Source organism: Lissotriton helveticus, chromosome 2_1 (assembly GCF_964261635.1).
Source record: "Lissotriton helveticus chromosome 2_1, aLisHel1.1, whole genome shotgun sequence".
Lineage (NCBI taxonomy): Eukaryota > Metazoa > Chordata > Amphibia > Caudata > Salamandridae > Lissotriton > Lissotriton helveticus.
This window is the reverse complement of record NC_136059.1, coordinates 1,800,882,505-1,800,902,182: the sequence shown is the minus strand read 5'-3', so window position 1 is coordinate 1,800,902,182 and position 19,678 is coordinate 1,800,882,505. Positions and strand designations below refer to the sequence as shown.

At 53.8% G+C, this 19,678-nt stretch overlaps 1 protein-coding gene across 1 annotated transcript in view; it reads right to left on the bottom strand.

Moving 5' to 3' along the window:
* The window catches only part of LOC144818900 (cystine/glutamate transporter-like), an 868,430-nt gene that overhangs the window by 642,915 nt on the left and 205,837 nt on the right, over positions 1 to 19,678 (bottom strand). Inside the window, exon 2 of the mRNA XM_078676760.1 lies at positions 16,372 to 16,498. Within this exon, the coding sequence (XP_078532886.1) occupies positions 16,372 to 16,498 (127 nt within the window). The remainder of the gene's footprint in view (positions 1 to 16,371; positions 16,499 to 19,678) is intronic.

The window sequence follows — 19,678 nt, the reverse complement described above, 5'->3', positions numbered from 1 at the left end:
CGTGTTTGGACATTCGTGCTCTGCTAACCTTTGTGCCCGCTGTGTAGGATCTCTACTGCCCTCCCTGGTACACCATTCTACTATCACAGCTCCCTGCTGTGGCACTCCCTCTGTGTGCCCTGCTATTATTGTGGCCTCTATGTTACTCCCCTTACATCCTCGAGGACGCTGTCTTGGTCTATTATCGCTGCTGCCTGCTCTGGTATGCCTAACAGGACGGCTTTACTGCCTGCTGTGAATCATATCATTCAACAAAAGGAGGTTTTGGGTCCTATCCCTACCAGCCTGGACCTCAACAATCGCCAAACAGAACACAGTGACTGGTCCGGTTCGCTTTATGACAACTTGAAGCCCCACCCAGCCTGTAAATGCTACGTGGGCCACAATTAATTTGGAAATTATTTATTTATCATTTTTTGATATTGGTTTCATTGATTTTTTGTACGACAAGGAAGGCACAATTGTCAAGCAGTTGAATCAACAAACAGACATCGGAGTGCACAATATATACAAGTGACAAATTAATTCAAATGACGAAGTAAATCACAGTGGATTATCAAAATTGTGAACACCAAGAACCACGTTACTATATACAATACATATTGAAACATACAAAACATTCCATAGAAGCAACACAGTCCTTTAAATTATATACCAATGGATAGGCGGAAAAGACAGATGGTACGGACTTCCTGCCTATCTCAAAGAACCTGTGAGAAAGTATTTTTAAGGATTGGAAGCTGGGGCAGGGCCAGTGATACTACTTATTCCCCAGCTGCACCCTTCTTCCTTATCACAGGCTGGGAGTCAACGCGTTTTGAACCTACGATGAGTTCAAGGTTCTCCTCAGGACGTGGACTGTAAAGGTCCTTTTCTGTAAAACATGGGACTTGGTGTGAGTATTGTGTAACACTATTAAGATGATGACCTCTCTGACTGGTCACAAAACGGACCTGGGGTTACCTGTAATCAGCGCACAGGGGCTGCTGGCCGGGTGGAACGTGAAAAGGGGGCTCAACACAGTGGCGACTTTCTGCAAAAACAAGAGTTGGTTTTAGGATTGCAGAGGGGTGAGGGCTCTTGGGAGCGAGTTATGTCTACATTCACAACGTTGTGGGTCCTACCTGCCAGGGAACTTGAATGTGGGCGGAAGACGAGGGCCCCGACCGGAACTGGGTCCGGGGATCACCAGGGATGTAGATCTCCTTCAAGGAACGCTACGTGGAAAACAAGCGTTGTTACCAGGCGTGTAACTGACCCAAATACAAAACGGGAGGGACAAACATGCTAGAAAGGGGTTATGTCTACATTCGCAACGTTGTAGCTGGAGCGGGTCCTACCTGCCGAGCACTTTGTCATTCAGTGAGGATCATATCCAGAAACTCCTCTCTGACCCCACACTTTTTTCTTCAGTTAAGCTTAGCAGCACGGCGAAGCAGCTCAATGTTGCAGACAAACTTATTAGACTCCAAAAAAAACATGTGAGAACAGAACTTCATGGCCACTTTCTACTTGCCAATCTCAAAGCAGGCACTATACCTTGGGGCCTATAGATCAAGAATGTCCCAGTCATATTCACAGACGACCCTGTGTATAGAAAAGGATTCAGCTATATTAGCACGAAATGCAGCAGAGTTCTGATGGTGCATGTTGGACCTGGCCTCATGGCGTGGTCCTACCCCTCCCGCATGGAGGGCCCGGGCCCACATCGGCCCTCCACCCAGCATCGGGCAGCCCTTTTGCCCGACACTGCACGCCCCAACATTGCTGGTCCGGTCACCATCCCGGACCCCCCCCTACCGGCCTGGCCCCATCGTGGGCCCCTCACGACCTAAGCACGAGGCCGCGCCCGACTCCATCTTGGGCCCACCACGTCACGACCACGTGGCTCCGGCCCCGGCCCTGGCCCAGCGAAGCCCAGACATCGAGGCGCCAAGATCTACCCAGGTGGTCGAGTGGCCACTCGACAGACCCCGGAGGAGGGGAGTTTCGATGGCCCTCCAACCGTCCCCGGACGCCTGGTATCGATCGCCCCCGGCATCCCTGGGTGCTGGCCCCACCCCCCTGCTGGGTGTCTGGACACCATCTTCCCGGCCCCTCTGACCCCCAGGCGCGAGGGTCTGGACATCAAAGGACTCCAGTCCTATATCTGGGCCAACCCGGAGTAGGACGGCAGTTGTATCCTGGACTGGAAAGCCCTGCTGACGCTGTCACGGCCGACCCCAGAAGAACTCATTTCCTGTAACCTGAAGAGACCCTGAGAGCCTGCTGGCGCTGTGGCGGCCCACCTTTGCTGAACCATCTTGAGAGCCTGCTGGCGCTGCCGCGGCCCACCTTTGCCGAATCATCTTGAGAGCCTGCTGGCGCTGCCGCGGCCCACCTTTGCTGAACCATCTTGAGAGCCTGCTGGCGCTGCCGCGGCCCACCTTTGCTGAACCATCTGGAGAGCCTGCTGGCGCTGCCGCGGCCCACCTTTGCCCCTCTGACCCCCAGGCGCGAGGGTCTGGACATCAAAGGACTCCAGTCCTATATCTGGGCCAACCCGGAGTAGGACGGCAGTTGTATCCTGGACTGGAAAGCCCTGCTGACGCTGTCACGGCCGACCCCAGAAGAACTCATTTCCTGTAACCTGAAGAGACCCTGAGAGCCTGCTGGCGCTGTGGCGGCCCACCTTTGCTGAACCATCTTGAGAGCCTGCTGGCGCTGCCGCGGCCCACCTTTGCCGAATCATCTTGAGAGCCTGCTGGCGCTGCCGCGGCCCACCTTTGCTGAACCATCTTGAGAGCCTGCTGGCGCTGCCGCGGCCCACCTTTGCTGAACCATCTGGAGAGCCTGCTGGCGCTGCCGCGGCCCACCTTTGCCGAATCATCTTGAGAGCCTGCTGGCGCTGCCGCGGCCCACCTTTGCTGAACCATCTTGAGAGCCTGCTGGCGCTGCCGCGGCCCACCTTTGCTGAACCCTCTGGAGAGCCTGCTGGCGCTGCCGCGGCCCACCTTTGCCGAATCATCTTGAGAGCCTGCTGGCGCTGCCGCGGCCCACCTTTGCCGCATCATCCTGGGAGCCTGCTGGCGCTGCCGCGGCCCACCTTTGCCGAACCATCTTGAGAGCCTGCTGGCGCTGCCGCGGCCCCCCCCCTTTTGCCGAACCATCTTGAGAGCCGGCTGGCGCTGCCGCGGCTCAACCTCTCGGGACCCCTGGCTCGAGGATTGAGAGCTGTGCGCAGGGTATCCCTACACATACCCCAACCGAGACTGTCCCGCTACCCTGATCCCCTCTTGCGAGACTTTACAGACCCCTCGGTCTACTTGTACATATCGCTGGGAACCAGCAGCCTTTACTTCCTGATAAAGCTTACGAACTCGACCTCTGGTGTGGTGTCCATTTGTAGTGTGTGGTTACTCTGCGGTGCGATCCTAGGAGAGGGCCCTCACTCAGGAGGCCTCTCAGTAAACGTTCGGCTACTTCTTGACGGAGAGGGGGACCTAGGGGTGGTCAGTCAGACATCTTCTGCCTCCCCCGGGATCGCCTTTCTAACATTGGTGGCAAGCGACGGGATCCGAGCCGACGCAGATCGTACAGAGAGTAATTCGCTCACTACCGAGAAGAACACACCGCGACCATGACTACTCAGGAAACCAGACCGACGGCGGAATTCCAGAAAGAAAAGATGGAAGATTACAGCCACAAGGAATTAAAACAATTCTGCAAGGACCTAGGCATCGCTACCACGGGCCTCAACACCAAAGAGGACTTTAAATCAGCCCTGCAAGCCTGGGCGGACGCCGATAACGCGCTGCCCCAGAATGAAGATAACCCGGGCCCGAATGGGCGCCCAGAGACCAACGCGAACCCAGCGGGGGAAAGACCCGCAAACCTGGACACGGGCCTCCCCCACGGAGACGCCCGAGAACAAGAGAGGAAGCGGCTCCACGAGTTGGAGCTCGCCCGGCTCCGACAAGAAGGAGAGATACAGCTGGCAGAAAGGAAATTAGCCCTCGAGCAACTACGGCTAGAAGGAGACCTAGAGGAAAGGCGAAGACAACGAGACCTCGAAGAAAAGAAACTCATGCTCGAGCATGAGCGCGGCGTCAAAGAACTGGAAATCAAGGCCAAGACAACAGAAACCGGCACCGCCGGGGGTAAGACCTCACCCCCGCCGGGGGACACGAAGGTGCACATACCCAAGGAGGTCGTCAAAGAATACTATAAGAACGACGACATCCAACAGTAGTTCAAAGCCTACGAGGTCGCCATGACCGCCCATCGAGTACCCCTCAAAGACTGGGGCGCCGGCTTATGGGGAAAGTTCATCAACGAGGGGAGAGACGCCCTGCTAGAGCTCCCCGACGCCGAGATGACTTCGTACGAACACATGAAGACCGCCCTCCTCACTCGCTACGGACTCACCCCCGAAATGTACCGGCAGCGATTTCGAGACTGTAAAAAAATCCCCGGTACCACTTGGGTGGAGTACGTGAACTTTTACAGCAGAGCCTTCGAAGGGTGGATCAGAGGCTGCCAGGTCACCACCTACCAGCAGTTGGTCGACCTCATCCTATGGGAGCATCTTTCCAATAATTGCTTCGTCGAACTTCGGCAGCACCTCCTCGACAGCAAATTGACAGAGCCACGAAAACTCGCTGTCGAGGCGGATAGATGGGTGAGCAACCGAGTTCCCCGGAGTCCGATGGGAGACTACGGCCGGGGATCCCCGGGGAACCACCGACCCCGAGGCGGCGGAGGAGGCCAGAGCAGGGGCCGAGACACCCCCGCGGGCTCATCCCCTACCTCCCCGTCGCCATCCCTGGGTTGGAGGGGAGGCCCCCCAGCAAGGCCCGGGCCCCGCCCGAATGTTACGTGCCACAGATGCCAGCGACAGGGCCATTATGCGAACGACCCTCTCTGCCCAATGAACCAGTGACCCGGCACCACCGGTCCCCTGAGCCGCCAGATCGTGGCCGCCGCCCTGAGTGCAGAGGGAGGCGAAGAAGAGGGCGACGACACCGAGCAGGCCGAGTGGGAGCCCGCAGCCATGATCTTAGCATGCCTGGGTGATCGAGACATGATCCCCCGAGACCCGATCCCAGGTAACACCCAGAAATACCGCCAATGGGTCACCATCAATGGACGCCGGGCCGAAGCCCTCCGGGATACTGGAGCCAGCGTGACGGCGGTCCGCTGCCACTTGGTGACCCCCGCACAAATTCTTCCCAACGTCTTGTGCCCAGTGCGGTCGGCGGACAACTCTGAAAGTTTGTGCCAGATGGCCCGCATCCCCTTCGAGTGGGGAGGGGTGTCGGGCCTGCTGAAAGTGACTGTCCGAGACGATGCCCCCGTGGACTGCCTCCTCGGGAACGACCTGGAAAGTTCCCTCTGGGCCGGCGTAGAGCGGAGAGAGCATCTGGGGATGCTAGGCCTTCCCGAGTGGGTTTGTGCGACCACCCGCTCCATGTCCGCCCGGGCTTCCCCCCCAACGGAGGAAGCCCCGATCGAGGAGCCGGAGTGGCCCGCACCTCCACCGCCCGCCGTCCCCGAGGACACCGACCCTGAACCCGGCCCCCAGGGGCCCAGCCATGAGGAAATCACTGAGCTCGGCCACCTGCCAGAACTAGCTCAGTGGCGCCAAGAAGGTGGCCCCACCCGCGAACAATTCAGACGAGAACAGAGCACCTGTCCCTCCCTCGAGGGAATTCGACGGCAAGCCGCCACTCAAGCCGCTGGAGACCCCGCGGGGTCCCACTGGGTCTATTGGTACAACGACCTTCTCTACAGTGAACAGAAGATTACCGAACTAGGGGCCAGCCGGGTGCTGGTCGTTCCCCTCCGATTTAGAGACTTCCTCTTGAACTTAGCACATGATGTGCCCCTCGCCGGGCACCTGGGGCAGGACAAAACTTACAGCCGCCTGGTGACTCATTTCTACTGGCCGAAAATGCGCAACGATGTGCACAATCACTGCAGATCCTGCCCGACCTGTCAAGCCAGCGGGAAGAGCGGGGGGAAAGTCAAAGCCCCGCTCCAGCCATTTCCCGTGGTCACCACCCCTTCGAGCGAGTGGGGATAGACATCGTGGGGCCCATGGACCCCCACACCTCTCAAGGGCACCGCTTCATCCTCGTTCTGGTGGACCATGCCACCCGCTATCCTGAAGCCATCCCCCTCCGAACCATCACGGCCCCAGTAGTAGGCCGAGCCCTAATGAGGATCTTCTCCAGAGTCGGCTTCCCCCGAGAAGTCGTGAGTGATCGGGGCACAAACTTTATTTCCAAGTATATGCGATCCCTGTGGCAACAGTGCGGGGTCACATATAAGTTCACCACCCCGTATCACCCCCAAGGAAATGGACTGGTGGAGCCGTTTAACCGAACACTGAAGGGAATGATCAAGGGCCTCGAGGAGCCGCTACGACGCAAATGGGATGTTCTGCTGCCTTGCCTCCTGTTTGCATATCGCGAAGTACCCCAGAAGTCCCTGGGATTCAGCCCCTTCGAACTATTGTATGGGCACCCGGTCCGAGGCCCCCTCAGCCTGGTCAAAGAAGGCTGGGAGACGGCTGTCCGAGGTGCTCCACCAGATGTCTACCAGTACCTCCTGACCCTCCGCAACCAGACTCGGAAGTTCCGGGAACTTGCCGAAGCCAACCTTGAAGCCAGTCAGGAGGAGATGAAACGCTGGTATGACCAGAACGCCTCGTCCATCGAATTCGAGCCGGGCCAGCAGGTCTGGGTCATGTCCCCGGTTGAACCTTGCGCCCTCCAAGACAAGTGGACGGGGCCCTTCAAAGTGGTGGAGCGCAAGAGCCCCGTCACCTATCTGGTGGACATGGAGTCCCCCAGGAACCCCCTCCGGGTTCTACACGCTAACCGGCTCAAGCCGCACTTTGCCCGCACCGAACTAAGTCTGCTGTTAGCGACCGATGACGGAGCTGAAGACGACTCCGAACCGTTGCCAGATCTCATGAGCACCACTGAGAAGGACGGCTCCATCGAAGGGGTCATGCTCTCCTCCACCCTGACCCCGGAGCAGCACCATGACTGCCGGCAGCTGCTGGGGCAGTTTGCAGATCTGTTTTCCCTCACCCCTGGGGTCACCCAGTGGTGTGTCCACGATGTAGACACCGGAGACAGCCCGCCTGTAAGACACCGAGCTTTCCGAGTGCCCGACCGAGTGCGGGCCTGCATCCAGTCCGAGGTGGCCAAGATGCTAGCGCTGGGGGTAGTCGAACCCTCCGACAGTCCGTGGGCCAGCCCAGTTGTCCTGGTCCCTAAAGCCGCCGCCCCCGGCACGCCCCCGGCACGCCCCCGGAGCTCCGGTTCAGTGTTGACTACCGGGGGCTGAATGCCGTCACCAGGACCGACGCCCATCCCATCCCCCGGGCGGATGAACTGATCGATCGCCTGGGGGCTGCGAAGTATCTCAGCACCTTCGATCTCACGACCGGGTATTGGCAGATCGGCCTCACCCCTGGAGCGCAAGAGCGATCAGCCTTCTCGACCCCTGATGGCCACTACCATTTCAAGGTGATGCCCTTCGGCATGAAAAACGCCCCGGCCACATTCCAGAGACTCATGAATAGAGTGCTGGCCGGGCTAGAAGAGTTCAGCGCCGCCTACCTATACGACATTGCGGTGTACAGCCTCCGCTGGGATGCACACCTGACCCACCTCCGGGAGGTCCTGTCGGCCCTCCGACGGGCCGGACTAACAATAAAGGCCAGCAAGTGCCAGATCGGCCAAGGGTCCGTGACGTATCTGGGACACCAGGTCGGGAGCGGCCTGGTGGCTCCCCTCCAGCCAAAGATTGACGCCATCCGGGCCTGGGAGCCCCCAATCACCCAAACAGTCGTCCGAGCCTTCTTGGGGCTCACAGGATACTATCGGCGCTTCATTAAAGACTATGGAAGCATTGTGGGGCCCCTCACAGAACTGACCTCCAAGAAGCTACCCCAGAAGGTGTGCTGGACCCCAGAGTGCCAAGCAGCCTTCGAGACTCTAAAGACTGCCATGTACACCGCCCCTGTGCTCCAGGCCCCCGACTACAGCCGAGAGTTTGTGGTCCAAACCGACGCCTCGGAGCACGGCATTGGGGCGGTCCTCTCACAAGTGAACTCTGAGGGAATCGACCTTCCCGTTGCCTTCATCAGCCGGCGGCTGCTAGCCAGAGAACAGCGCTGGAGCACCATCGAGAGGGAAGCCTTCGCCGTCGTGTGGGCCCTAAAGAAGCTCCGGCCCTACCTCTTCGGCACCCACTTCCGGGTCCAGACCGACCACCGGCCCCTGCGGTGGTTGATGCAGATGCGGGGAGAAAACCCGAAACTGTTGCGATGGTCCATCTCCCTGCAAGGGATAGACTTCACTGTGGAGCATCGCCCCGGCAACGACCACGCCAATGCTGACGGCCTCTCCAGATTCTTCCGCCTCGGCGAGGAGAATCCCCAAGAAGATGGGTGACTCTCCCCTGCCTTCAGCTGGGGGGGATGCGTGTTGGACCCGGCCTCATGGCGTGGTCCTACCCCTCCCGCATGGAGGGCCCGGACCGACATCGGCCCTCCACCCAGCATCGGGCAGCCCTTTTGCCCGACACTGCACGCCCCAACATTGCTGGTCCGGTCACCATCCCGGACCCCCCCCCTACCGGCCTGGCCCCATCGTGGGCCCCTCACGACCTAAGCACAAGGCCGCGCCCGACTCCATCTTGGGTCCACCACGTCACGACCAAGTGGCTCCGGCCCCGGCCCAGGCCCAGCGAAGCCCAGACATCGAGGCGCCAAGATCTACCCAGGTGGTCGAGTGGCCACTCAACAGACCCCGGAGGAGGGGAGTTTCGATGGCCCTCCAACCGTCCCCGGACGCCTGGTATCGATCGCCCCCGGCATCCCTGGGTGCTTGCCCCACCCCCCTGCTGGGTGTCTGGACACCATCTTCCCGGCCCCTCTGACCCCCAGGCGCGAGGGACCGGACATCAAAGGACTCCAGTCCTATATCTGGGCCAGCCCCGGAGTAGGACGGCAGTTGTATCCTGGACTGGAAAGCCCTGCTGACGCTGTCACGGCCGACCCCAGAAGAACTCATTTCCTGTAACCTGAAGAGACCCTGAGAGCCTGCTGGCCCTGCCGCGGCCCACCTTTGCTGAACCATCTTGAGAGCCTGCTGGCGCTGCCGCGGCCCACCTTTGCCGAATCATCTTGAGAGCCTGCTGGCGCTGCCGCGGCCCACCTTTGCTGAACCATCTTGAGAGCCTGCTGGCGCTGCCGCGGCCCACCTTTGCTGAACCATCTGGAGAGCCTGCTGGCGCTGCCGCGGCCCACCTTTGCTGAACCATCTTGAGAGCCTGCTGGCGCTGCCGCGGCCCACCTTTGCTGAACCCTCTGGAGAGCCTGCTGGCGCTGCCGCGGCCCACCTTTGCCGAATCATCTTGAGAGCCTGCTGGCGCTGCCGCGGCCCACCTTTGCCGCATCATCTTGAGAGCCTGCTGGCGCTGCCGCGGCCCACCTTTGCCGAACCATCTTAAGAGCCTGCTGGCGCTGCCGCGGCCCCCCCCCACCTTTGCCGAATCATCTTGAGAGCCTGCTGGCGCTGCCGCGGCCCACCTTTGCTGAACCATCTTGAGAGCCTGCTGGCGCTGCCGCGGCCCACCTTTGCTGAACCCTCTGGAGAGCCTGCTGGCGCTGCCGCGGCCCACCTTTGCCGAATCATCTTGAGAGCCTGCTGGCGCTGCCGCGGCCCACCTTTGCCGAATCATCTTGAGAGCCTGCTGGCGCTGCCGCGGCCCACCTTTGCCGCATCATCTTGGGAGCCTGCTGGCGCTGCCGCGGCCCACCTTTGCCGAACCATCTTAAGAGCCTGCTGGCGCTGCCGCGGCCCCCCCCACCTTTGCCGAATCATCTTGAGAGCCTGCTGGCGCTGCCGCGGCCCACCTTTGCTGAACCATCTTGAGAGCCTGCTGGCGCTGCCGCGGCCCACCTTTGCTGAACCCTCTGGAGAGCCTGCTGGCGCTGCCGCGGCCCACCTTTGCCGAATCATCTTGAGAGCCTGCTGGCGCTGCCGCGGCCCACCTTTGCCGCATCATCTTGGGAGCCTGCTGGCGCTGCCGCGGCCCACCTTTGCCGAACCATCTTAAGAGCCTGCTGGCGCTGCCGCGGCCCCCCCCCCCTTTGCCGAACCATCTTGAGAGCCGGCTGGCACTTCCGCGGCGCAACTGCTCGGGACCCCCGGCTCGAGGATTGAGAGCTGTGCGCAGGGTATCCCTACACATACCCCAACCGAGACTGTCCCGCTACCCTGATCCCCTCTTGCGAGACTTTACAGACCCCTCGGTCTACTTGTACATATCGCTGAGAACCAGCAGCCTTTACTTCCTGATAAAGCTTACGAACTCGACCTCTGGTGTGGTGTCCATTTGTAGTGTGTGGTTACTCTGCGGTGCGATCCTAGGAGAGGGCCCTCACTCAGGAGGCCTCTCAGTAAACGTTCGGCTACTTCTTGACAGAGAGGGGGACCTAGGGGTGGTCAGTCAGACATCTTCTGCCTCCCCCGGGATCGCCTTTCTAACAGTGCACACTGTGGAAACTGCCCAGAGAATTTGTAAAAAGGAAGAGGAGGAAATTGAAGAACAGCTACGAGCTATCAAAGATAACAATACTGAGACTGAAGCCAGAATTCTCCTGGACAAGATCGAAAAGGAGCTGGCTACATCCAGAGACAACACTATCAATTTCAAAACCTCCAAATTTGAAAAGGACCAAAAGAATTTCAACATCGAGAGTGTGTACCCGTATCTAAAAGATGAATTCTACACTAGGGCTGACTCCAACAGGTACCTTAATACAAACCAAGGTAGATCTAGGAGAAAATTCACCACGTTTTCGGAAACCTCCTCCTCAGAATCTACGGAAGACTCGGATGCTGGGGAAGGAACCTCTAACAGAAACCCACAAAATAGGAATACCCCCAAGAGGCCTTTTTTAGGCCAGGGCCAACAACAGAAGAGGACGAGATTCAAACCGCAGTGGGAGATGACAACGCGAAAGCAACACTACAAATCATAAACTCCTCTCCTATCATCAACATTTCCAACAAAATTTTATCAAAAGCGGAAAAGGAGGTGTTGGAACTAGGCCTCTCCTTTGTCCCTGGAACAGCGATGGTCTTCACCAGGATAAAACTTGAAGTCATGGAATTCTTCAGAAAGGTCCGCCTACGGTGGTTCTTCAGGAAGACACCTAATCAAGTCCAAACCGAGGCCTCAGGCCTGAGGAACAAGTCCACGTTCTGTCCTCCGAATCACAACACCTCCAAAAATATCATCGCATTTGAACATTCTGTTATGTCGTCCCTTAATGCACTTGAGAAGAAACGTCCGTTTGTACCTGGGAATCTGACAAAAATACAAAAAGAAGCCATTCAGCAACTGAAGAACCAGCAGGAAGCCATCATAAGGCCTGCAGACAAGGGTGGGGCAGTTGTCCTATGGTCTAAAGATCTCTACAGGACGGAAGGCAGAAGCCATGTCTATAACCAGGAATGGTATCGCCTGATCACACACGACCCTACACCTCCCCTTTGCGCCTGAGATGGCGATTCTTTACATGGGCCAATATGAAGATAAGTTTGTGTTCAATAACAATCCCTACCGAGATCATAGTGGGCAATGGCTCAGATATATAGACAACGTTTGGTGCGTCTGGACTGGTACCCCGTGCCTGTTGGAAGAATTTCATACGTGGCTGAATAATAGAAGCTTGGACATCAAGTTCAGTCTCTGCTACGACCCCCAAATCTTTGCCATTTCTGGATGTGGAAGTATCTGTGACACCCGATGGTTTGTCATGCTCGCTTTATCAAAAAAAGACAGACAAAAACAATGCCTTGCACTATAGGAGCTATCACCCGAGAAGTCTAAAAGACAATCTCCCTTATGGGCAGTTCCTCCGGGTGAGGCGGAACTGCTCGTCAGTCCAGCACTTTCATGTACACGGCCAAGCATTGATTTCAAAATTACAGGAAAGAGGATACCCTCGCAAGTTGTTGAAGCACTCTATGAAGAGAGCAAGATGGACTCCTACGGAGCACCTTTTAGAAAAACGATCGAGACCACCAACTCAAGGTTAGTGTGTGTGTCCACTTTCGGCCCCCATACCCATCCTGTACAGAAAATCATCAAAAAAAGCTGGCACCTGGTCCAAGAAATCTTACCCGATGTTGGTCAACCGGTCTTTGCCCTCAAAAATAAGCGAAGCATTGGCCAGTTAATAACATCTACCCGTCCTCCTGCCAAAAAAGAGACTCAAAGCACCATCTTCGGTGCCAGCCCGGTGTTGGGCCACCGAAAATGCGGGACATGCACCGTCTGTGACCTTACTATGGAGGGCACTCTCTTTACAGACGGAAACAAATTCTGGCATCACAACGAACATACTAACTGTAAAACGAAGAACACAGTATACGCCATCCAGTGCCCCTGCAACAAGGTGTACATTGGTAAGACCACGCAGGAAGTACACCAAAGAATTATTCAACATAGATCAAGGATCAACAACAAAAACCTAACAGCTCCGTTGGTGTCCAATTTTCTACGGCTTAAGCACTCAGCTAATGACATTAGATGGACAGTACTGGCTGTAATTAGGGGCGGCAGTGGTGATTTAGACGCACGCCTCTTGCAGAAAGAGGCGTACCTCATCCTGAAATTTGACACAGCTAACTCTGGTTTGAACGAACTTTCTGAATTGGGCAACTTACTCACTATCTGACTTTATGCCCCCCTTACTTGCCTTGCGATGTCTGCAACAATGGTGAGCTACGCTTAGTCGTGCTGCTCTCTTTGATATGCTTTCTTTGATATGCTTTCTCAGACATGCCCTGTTGTATATGCTACCACCTACCCTTCCGGTAAAGAACTGTGCCTCCTTTGATATGCTTTCTTTGATATGTTTTCTCAGATATGCCCTGTTGTACATGCTTTTTTTTAGAGACGTATCCCTGATGTAATTTCTTTCTCCCCTTAAAAAAACCCACCTACCCTCCCGGTAAAGAACTGTGCCACCTTGGATACTTGGTGTTGTGGCTTCTATGAGATCCTAGCGAATGTTATCTCCACACACAACTTTGCACCGGCAATTGTAACACCTTCGCCCCCTAGTGGCGTTCGTTGACGCATCGGTGATACATGTGTTTCATGTAACTGGTACGGTATCCCATGCGCAATCAATCATATAGGTATTTGCAATCTTCTTTTGGATTTCAATCTCACCCATAAACCCACGAATTGCTTCTGCGCAGCAACGCAGTGATGCAAGTCTACAATCGTTGAAAAAACTACTATTCCCAGAGTGGGTCCACCAGACCGTCCAGTCCTCTTTCTACCGCCATGACCTGGCTGTCCCAGCCTCCCCGGCAAACAAATAACATCGGAGCCAGCCCGCGGCGATCCATGCAAGTTGCCTGCGGCTTCCGAATGATGTGTTTTCATTCCTGAACTTAGTGAGTACTCCTCTCTAGAGTGTTTGTCCCTTCCGTATTGTATTGGGGTCAGTCACACGCCTGGTAACAACGCTTGTTTTTCACACAGCGTTTCTTGAAGGAGATCCACAACCCTGGTGATCCCCGGACCCAGTCGGGGCCCCCGTCTTCTGCTCGCCTTCAAGTTCCTCGGCAGGTAGGACCCGCTCCAGCTACAACGTTGCGAATGTAGACATAACCCCTTTCTAGCATGTTTGTCCCTCCCGTTTTGTATTTGGGTCAGTTACACGCCTGGTAACAACGCTTGTTTTCCACATAGCGTTCCTTGAAGGAGATCTACATCCCTGGTGATCCCCGGACCCAGTTCCGGTCGGGGCCCTCGTCTTCCGCCCGCATTCAAGTTCCCTGGCAGGTAGGACCCACAACATTGTGAATGTAGACATAACTCGCTCCCAAGAGCCCTCACCCCTCTGCAATCCTAAAACCAACTCTTGTTTTTGCAGAAAGTCGCCACTGTGTCGAGACCCCTTTTCACGTTCCACCCGGCCAGCAGCCCCTGTGCGCTGATTACAGGTAACCCAAGGTCCGTTTTGTGACCAGTCAGAGAGGTCATCATCTTAATAGTGTTACACAATACTCACACCAAGTCCCATGTTTTACAGAAAAGGACCTTTACAGTCCACGTCCTGAGGAGAACCTTGAACTCATCGTAGGTTCGAAACGCGTTGACTCCCAGCCTGTGATAAGGAAGAAGGGTGCAGCTGGGGAATAAGTAGTATCACTGGCCCTGCCCCAGCCGTCCAATCCTTAAAAATACCTTCTCACAGGTTCTTTAAGATAGGCAGGAAGTCCGTGCCATCTGTCTTTTCCGCCTATCCATTGGTATATAATTTAAAGGACTGCGTTGCTTCTATGGAATGTTTTGTATGTTTCAATATGTATTGTATATAGTAATGTGGTTCTTGGTGTTCACAATTTTGATAATCCACTGTGATTTACTTCGTCATTTGAATTAATTTGTCACTTGTATATATTGTGCACTCCGATGTCTGTTTGTTGATTCAACTGCTTGACAATTGTGCCTTCCTTGTCGTACAAAAAATCAATGAAACCAATATCAAAAAATTATAAATAAATAACTTCCAAATTAATTGTGGCCCACATAGCATTTACAGGCTGGGTGGGGCTTCAAGTTGTCATAAAGCGAACCGGACCAGCCACTGTGTTCTGTTTGGTGAATCATATCATAGCCTATGATATGCCCGCCTACCCTACTGACACCCTTCCTAGCTGTTCCGGTACTGGCTGCCTTTACTATGATGCCATCTGCCTGCCCCAGCATCCTTTTGATGGGTACTACGTGACTTCCTGTCCTGAAGGGTGTAAAACTCCAGTCCTGGATTTATATTTAACAGCGCAGTGCATTCTGCTACTTGTAGTGTTTAACCCCTTCGACGCTGATGACGAGCTGGGCTCGTCATGAGGTAGCCTCCTCGCACGCTCATGACGAGCCCAGCTCGTCATGTAAAGTGCGAATCCGTAAAACCCAGCCTACGGGCGGAAATCCTACCGCACGCATGCGGTTAAGTCAAACAGAGCAAACGGGCTGAGCTGTCACATTACAAAGGGCTGCAGGAAGAAAGCCAAGATTGGTGACATCTACTGTATGCAATCTGGCGCATCGATGCGCCTGCTAGGGTGTCCCTGCTGCTGACTGCAAGATTACCCCGTGGACTGTCCTGGCATCACTCAGGCCTGCTCAGGTGTCCCTGAACTGCTGACTGTGCAGCCTGCCTTAAACCACACCTGCCAGGCACCTCTTGAAAAAACAGTTCTGGAGGTAGCCCATGTACCAAATGTTCAGGAAAGGTGGGGCGAAGCCCACAACCACCCCCTCCCCCCTCATTATAATGCATCAGCCCCACACGCTGCACCTGCGGATAACAGGGCTGCTGCCCATCCACACTGCCCACAAACAGAGCATCTTACCTGCAGAACCTGAAGTCCATGCCACCTCTTCCAGTGACTGCTGCTCCTCCCTGTGCTCTGTGGTTCCTGTACCTCCCGTGCCTGTTCCCTGTACCTCCTGTGATTGTTGCACCTCCCTATGCCTGGTCCTGTCGCCTCAAGGATCCTGAGGCTGCTACTTCACCTCCAGGCACCTTGATGCTGCCCCCACTGAAGTTGCTGCACGTCCTGTGCTCGCTACTTGCACCCCTCGCGGTGGTTTCATCCACCCCTGCCTGCTCACTGCACCCCGTGGTGGCTGCAGGTCCTACCCGTCCTCCTCGTGCTAAGTCACGTAAATACAACACATATTGCATTACAAATGCTATAGGTGTCACATTTGCGAAAGTTAAAACTATTGACATTGTAAATGACAAAGCTAATAATTTCGCTATTTTCAAAACCAACACATAAATTATAAAAATGTCATTTACAATACCAATAGCTCAAACCTTCCTAATACGAGACCTATCGCATTGGAAATGCTTGTTGCACTTGTTATTAACAACTGATTCTAAATAACAGCGATTGTCAAGCAGTGCAAACAGCTAATGTAATCTTAAATTAAATTAATGGGAACTCACTATAGAGAACTTCGATGCCCTAACCTTTAAAAGTATTCTACACTCAATACTTAGACACTAATTACCGATTTGTGAAAGCTGCGTTTATATTGGCGCCTAAACGTTCTAAGGTATAGAGGTCGAAACAGAGAGTAGGAAAGTCAAACTATAAACATGAACATCCTGAACACAAACAATCTCCTGAAAGAAAAAAAGATTCAAAGTTTGAGTTGTTCTGACACTAAAACGAAAAGTAATATTCCAGTTTTCACTTTCGGTCAAGCGTTTTTTTTGGTTTGGCAGATTTACAAAGTAAACAAGCTGGAGTCGGTCATGCTTACCGGATTACAAGGAGTTCCACCCACACTCTTACGAAAGCCAGTAAAGGCCCAAAAGCTTCCAGGATGTATGTATAGTGTCCACCCGATTTCTTGATGCATGTTCCCAGTTCAGCATATGAAAGGGCACCTGGTGAAAACAATGGAAACACTATATGAAGTTCTCAACCAAACATGATCAAATGTGTGAAAACGTGCATGTAAATATTAATATATTCTACATTTACATAGCGCCTATTGTCCCTGAACGACTTGCAAGATATGCCGATTTTTGTGTAAGATGGCAGATTTGAGCAGCTCTGCATGCTCCTTTATGGTATTTATTATTATTATAGTCCAATTAACTAGTTATTGCATTGCGTTGTCCAATCTGAGATACGTTGTCGAAAATGTATAGTCCTGACCAGGCATTGTGGAGAGAGAAATGCTTGGGAGGACTGCCAGGATGGACTTTTTTGCTATTATCCCATACATCATCGCCACTGTGAGATGTAAAGAAGCTCTGATATTTCCCAACTAGTTCAGACCTGCAGTAGTGGTCTAGATCAGAGTCCTCCGATTGGTCACCAGTATATTATTCAATGCCTGTTCAGTTGCCAGTTCAGTTAGTGATGCCTGGTTTATGGGCTTCTGAGGACTGGGTGATGTAATGTAATCCATACTAATATTATAAAGAGAGAGCCCAAACCTTTGAGAGGGGTAATCTCAGTAACCACAGCACCAATCACAACACCCAATACAGCATTGGAAAGGGCAGTTGCAGCAGAAGGACATAGACTTTGCAGACGGCCACCATATACATTTTTTTTTATTGTTTTTATTAACTTTTCAAGAAACAGTGGTGTTCATCATAATCATACAGTGCAAGCCATACAATTGTACCGTAGGACAGCATATAAATTTAAAAGGTAAAAGAACCGTGCCAGCAAAGTAGTCCCTTGTGGGTGTGTCTGCGTTGTGCTGTGTGCGTGGGCTGGGGGCGTGACTAATGCTGGGGCGTGTGGTATGGCCATCACATTGTGGGCTGTGGGCGTGACAAATGCTGGGGGCGTGACAAACGCTGGGGGCGTGTGTCCGCCCTTCATGCCATGTGAGTCGTACATACAAGCGCCAATTACGTTGCTGCGCAGCATCAAGGGGCACGCTGGGGGCATGAGAAACGCTGGGGGCGTGTGTCCGGCCTTCATGCCATGTGAACGCAATTGCGCCACATCAAGGGGCACGCTGGGGGCGTGAGAAATGCTGGGGGCATGTGCTACATTCCGCCCTTCATGCCATGTGGGTCGTACATTAATCAGAAGATCGTCTGCTGTGGCCGTGTGCTGGGGGCATGACAAACGTGTTCAGCTGGAGGCCTGGTAAGTAACATTACTGCAGCCTCTCCTGCGCCCTGTTACTGAACTCTCTCATTCAACGAAATTAGACGCGCCTGCTACCATCAACCAGGGCTCTAGCCGGGCTCAGGCGGCAGACCAGTACACTAATTACACGCGCCTGCTAACATCAACCAGGGCTGCAGCTGGGCCTCAAGCGGGGGAACAAGCGCCTGCTAACATCAAACAGGCCTGCATCTGGGCCTCAAGCGGGGGAACACGCAAATGAGCGTGTCTGCAGGGACAATTACTGCAGCCTCTCCTACTCGCTGTCACTGAACTCTCTCATTAAACGGATTTACCCGCTGCTGATAACTCTCTCATTCAACGACATTACACGCGCCTGCTAACATCAACCAGCGCTGTAGCCGGGCTCAGGCGGCGGATCACTACACCAATTACATGCACCTGCTAACATCAACCAGGGCTGCAGCTGGCCCTTCTCCGTCCCTATTCTAATGAAACAAAAAATGTTGTCTACCGCGAGATTTTAAAATAAATTGCCCTTGCCAAATACACACATTACACAAATTCTATTTCATACCCGGACAACGTCGGGATGGGCTGCTAGTGTAATATAAGAGCAAACTTGTATAGCACAGCTATCACTCCAGGGAGCATCTTGGCGCTGATATGGAAACTGGAAGAGAAGGAAAACACGGTATGCTGCTCATTGCAAGTAGGACTGAGGATTTCAGATCAGAGTTTTGCACAATATATCTGGAGCAGTATAAATCCAGGTTGAGGGCCTTCCTAAATATCGACTCAGAAGCAATCTGGCGGAGCTGAGGTGGTAAGTGATTCGATGCTTTTGATCCCAAAACTGCCAGTGATTTTCCTCCCTTAGACACCAGTCTAAAAGTTGGAATAGTCAACAAATTTGCATTGGAAGAGCTAAGGCTACGAGAGGGAGCATAGCACTTAAAATCAGTTTGAAGATATTGTGGTCCACGTGCATGAAAGGTCCTAAAAGTAATAATAAAGACCTTAAACAAAACACGTTTCTGAATTGGCAACCAATGCAAGGTGTCTAATGCAGCAGAGGCGGTAGATTTCCTAGGCCACTTTGGTACCAGCCGAGCAGCCGCATGCTGGATCATCTGAAGCTTATGCATGACTGATTTGTTGACTCCTGCATTAAGGCTATTACCGTAGTCCAGTCTGGATGTAATGAGTGCAACAGCAACAGTGTGCCTAGCTGAGAAGGGGAGCAGGTCAAAGAATTTCTTTAGACTTTTTATGATATGAAAACATGTGCCCACAACTGCCAAGGATTGTTGTTTGAAGGAAAGGGTGGTGTCAAACTTTATTCCTAAGTTTCTAGCTGCATTTATTGTATTAGGAAGAGGGGTGGCCTTTTCTGGCCACCAAGATTTAGGCACAAAGGGGTTTTGTTTGCCAAAAGGCAGAATTTCTGTTTTTTCCGAGTTACACCTCAGAGGGTTGTCATTCATCCACTTGAAGGTTGCTGAGAGGCACTTTCTGAGGTTTTCTTCCGCCTCAGTAGTGTTATTATCAAGGACCAGAATAAGCTGCGTATTGTCCGCATATGAGATGGTATTGATCCTATAGGACGATATTAGCTTAATCAGGGGGGACATATAAGCATTGAAGAGGGTCGGGCTCAAGCTCAATCCCTGGGGAACCCCTGATATGAGTGTTTTTTCTTCTGAGTTATATTGTCCCAATGCGTTGACTTGGCGCCGGTCTTGCAGAAAGTTCTTAATCCACTCTAAGAAAATACCCGATACGCCAGATGATGCAAGACGGTCTAGAAGAATGGTATGTGAGACCGTGTAGAAAGCCGCAGACAGGTCCAATAGGACCAAGACGGAATTCTTGCCCTGATCCAGGGCTGCTCGCAGGGTTATAGCAGTATACAAAAGGGCAGATTCTGTTGAGTGTTGAGCTCTGAAACCTGACTGATTAGAGTGCCA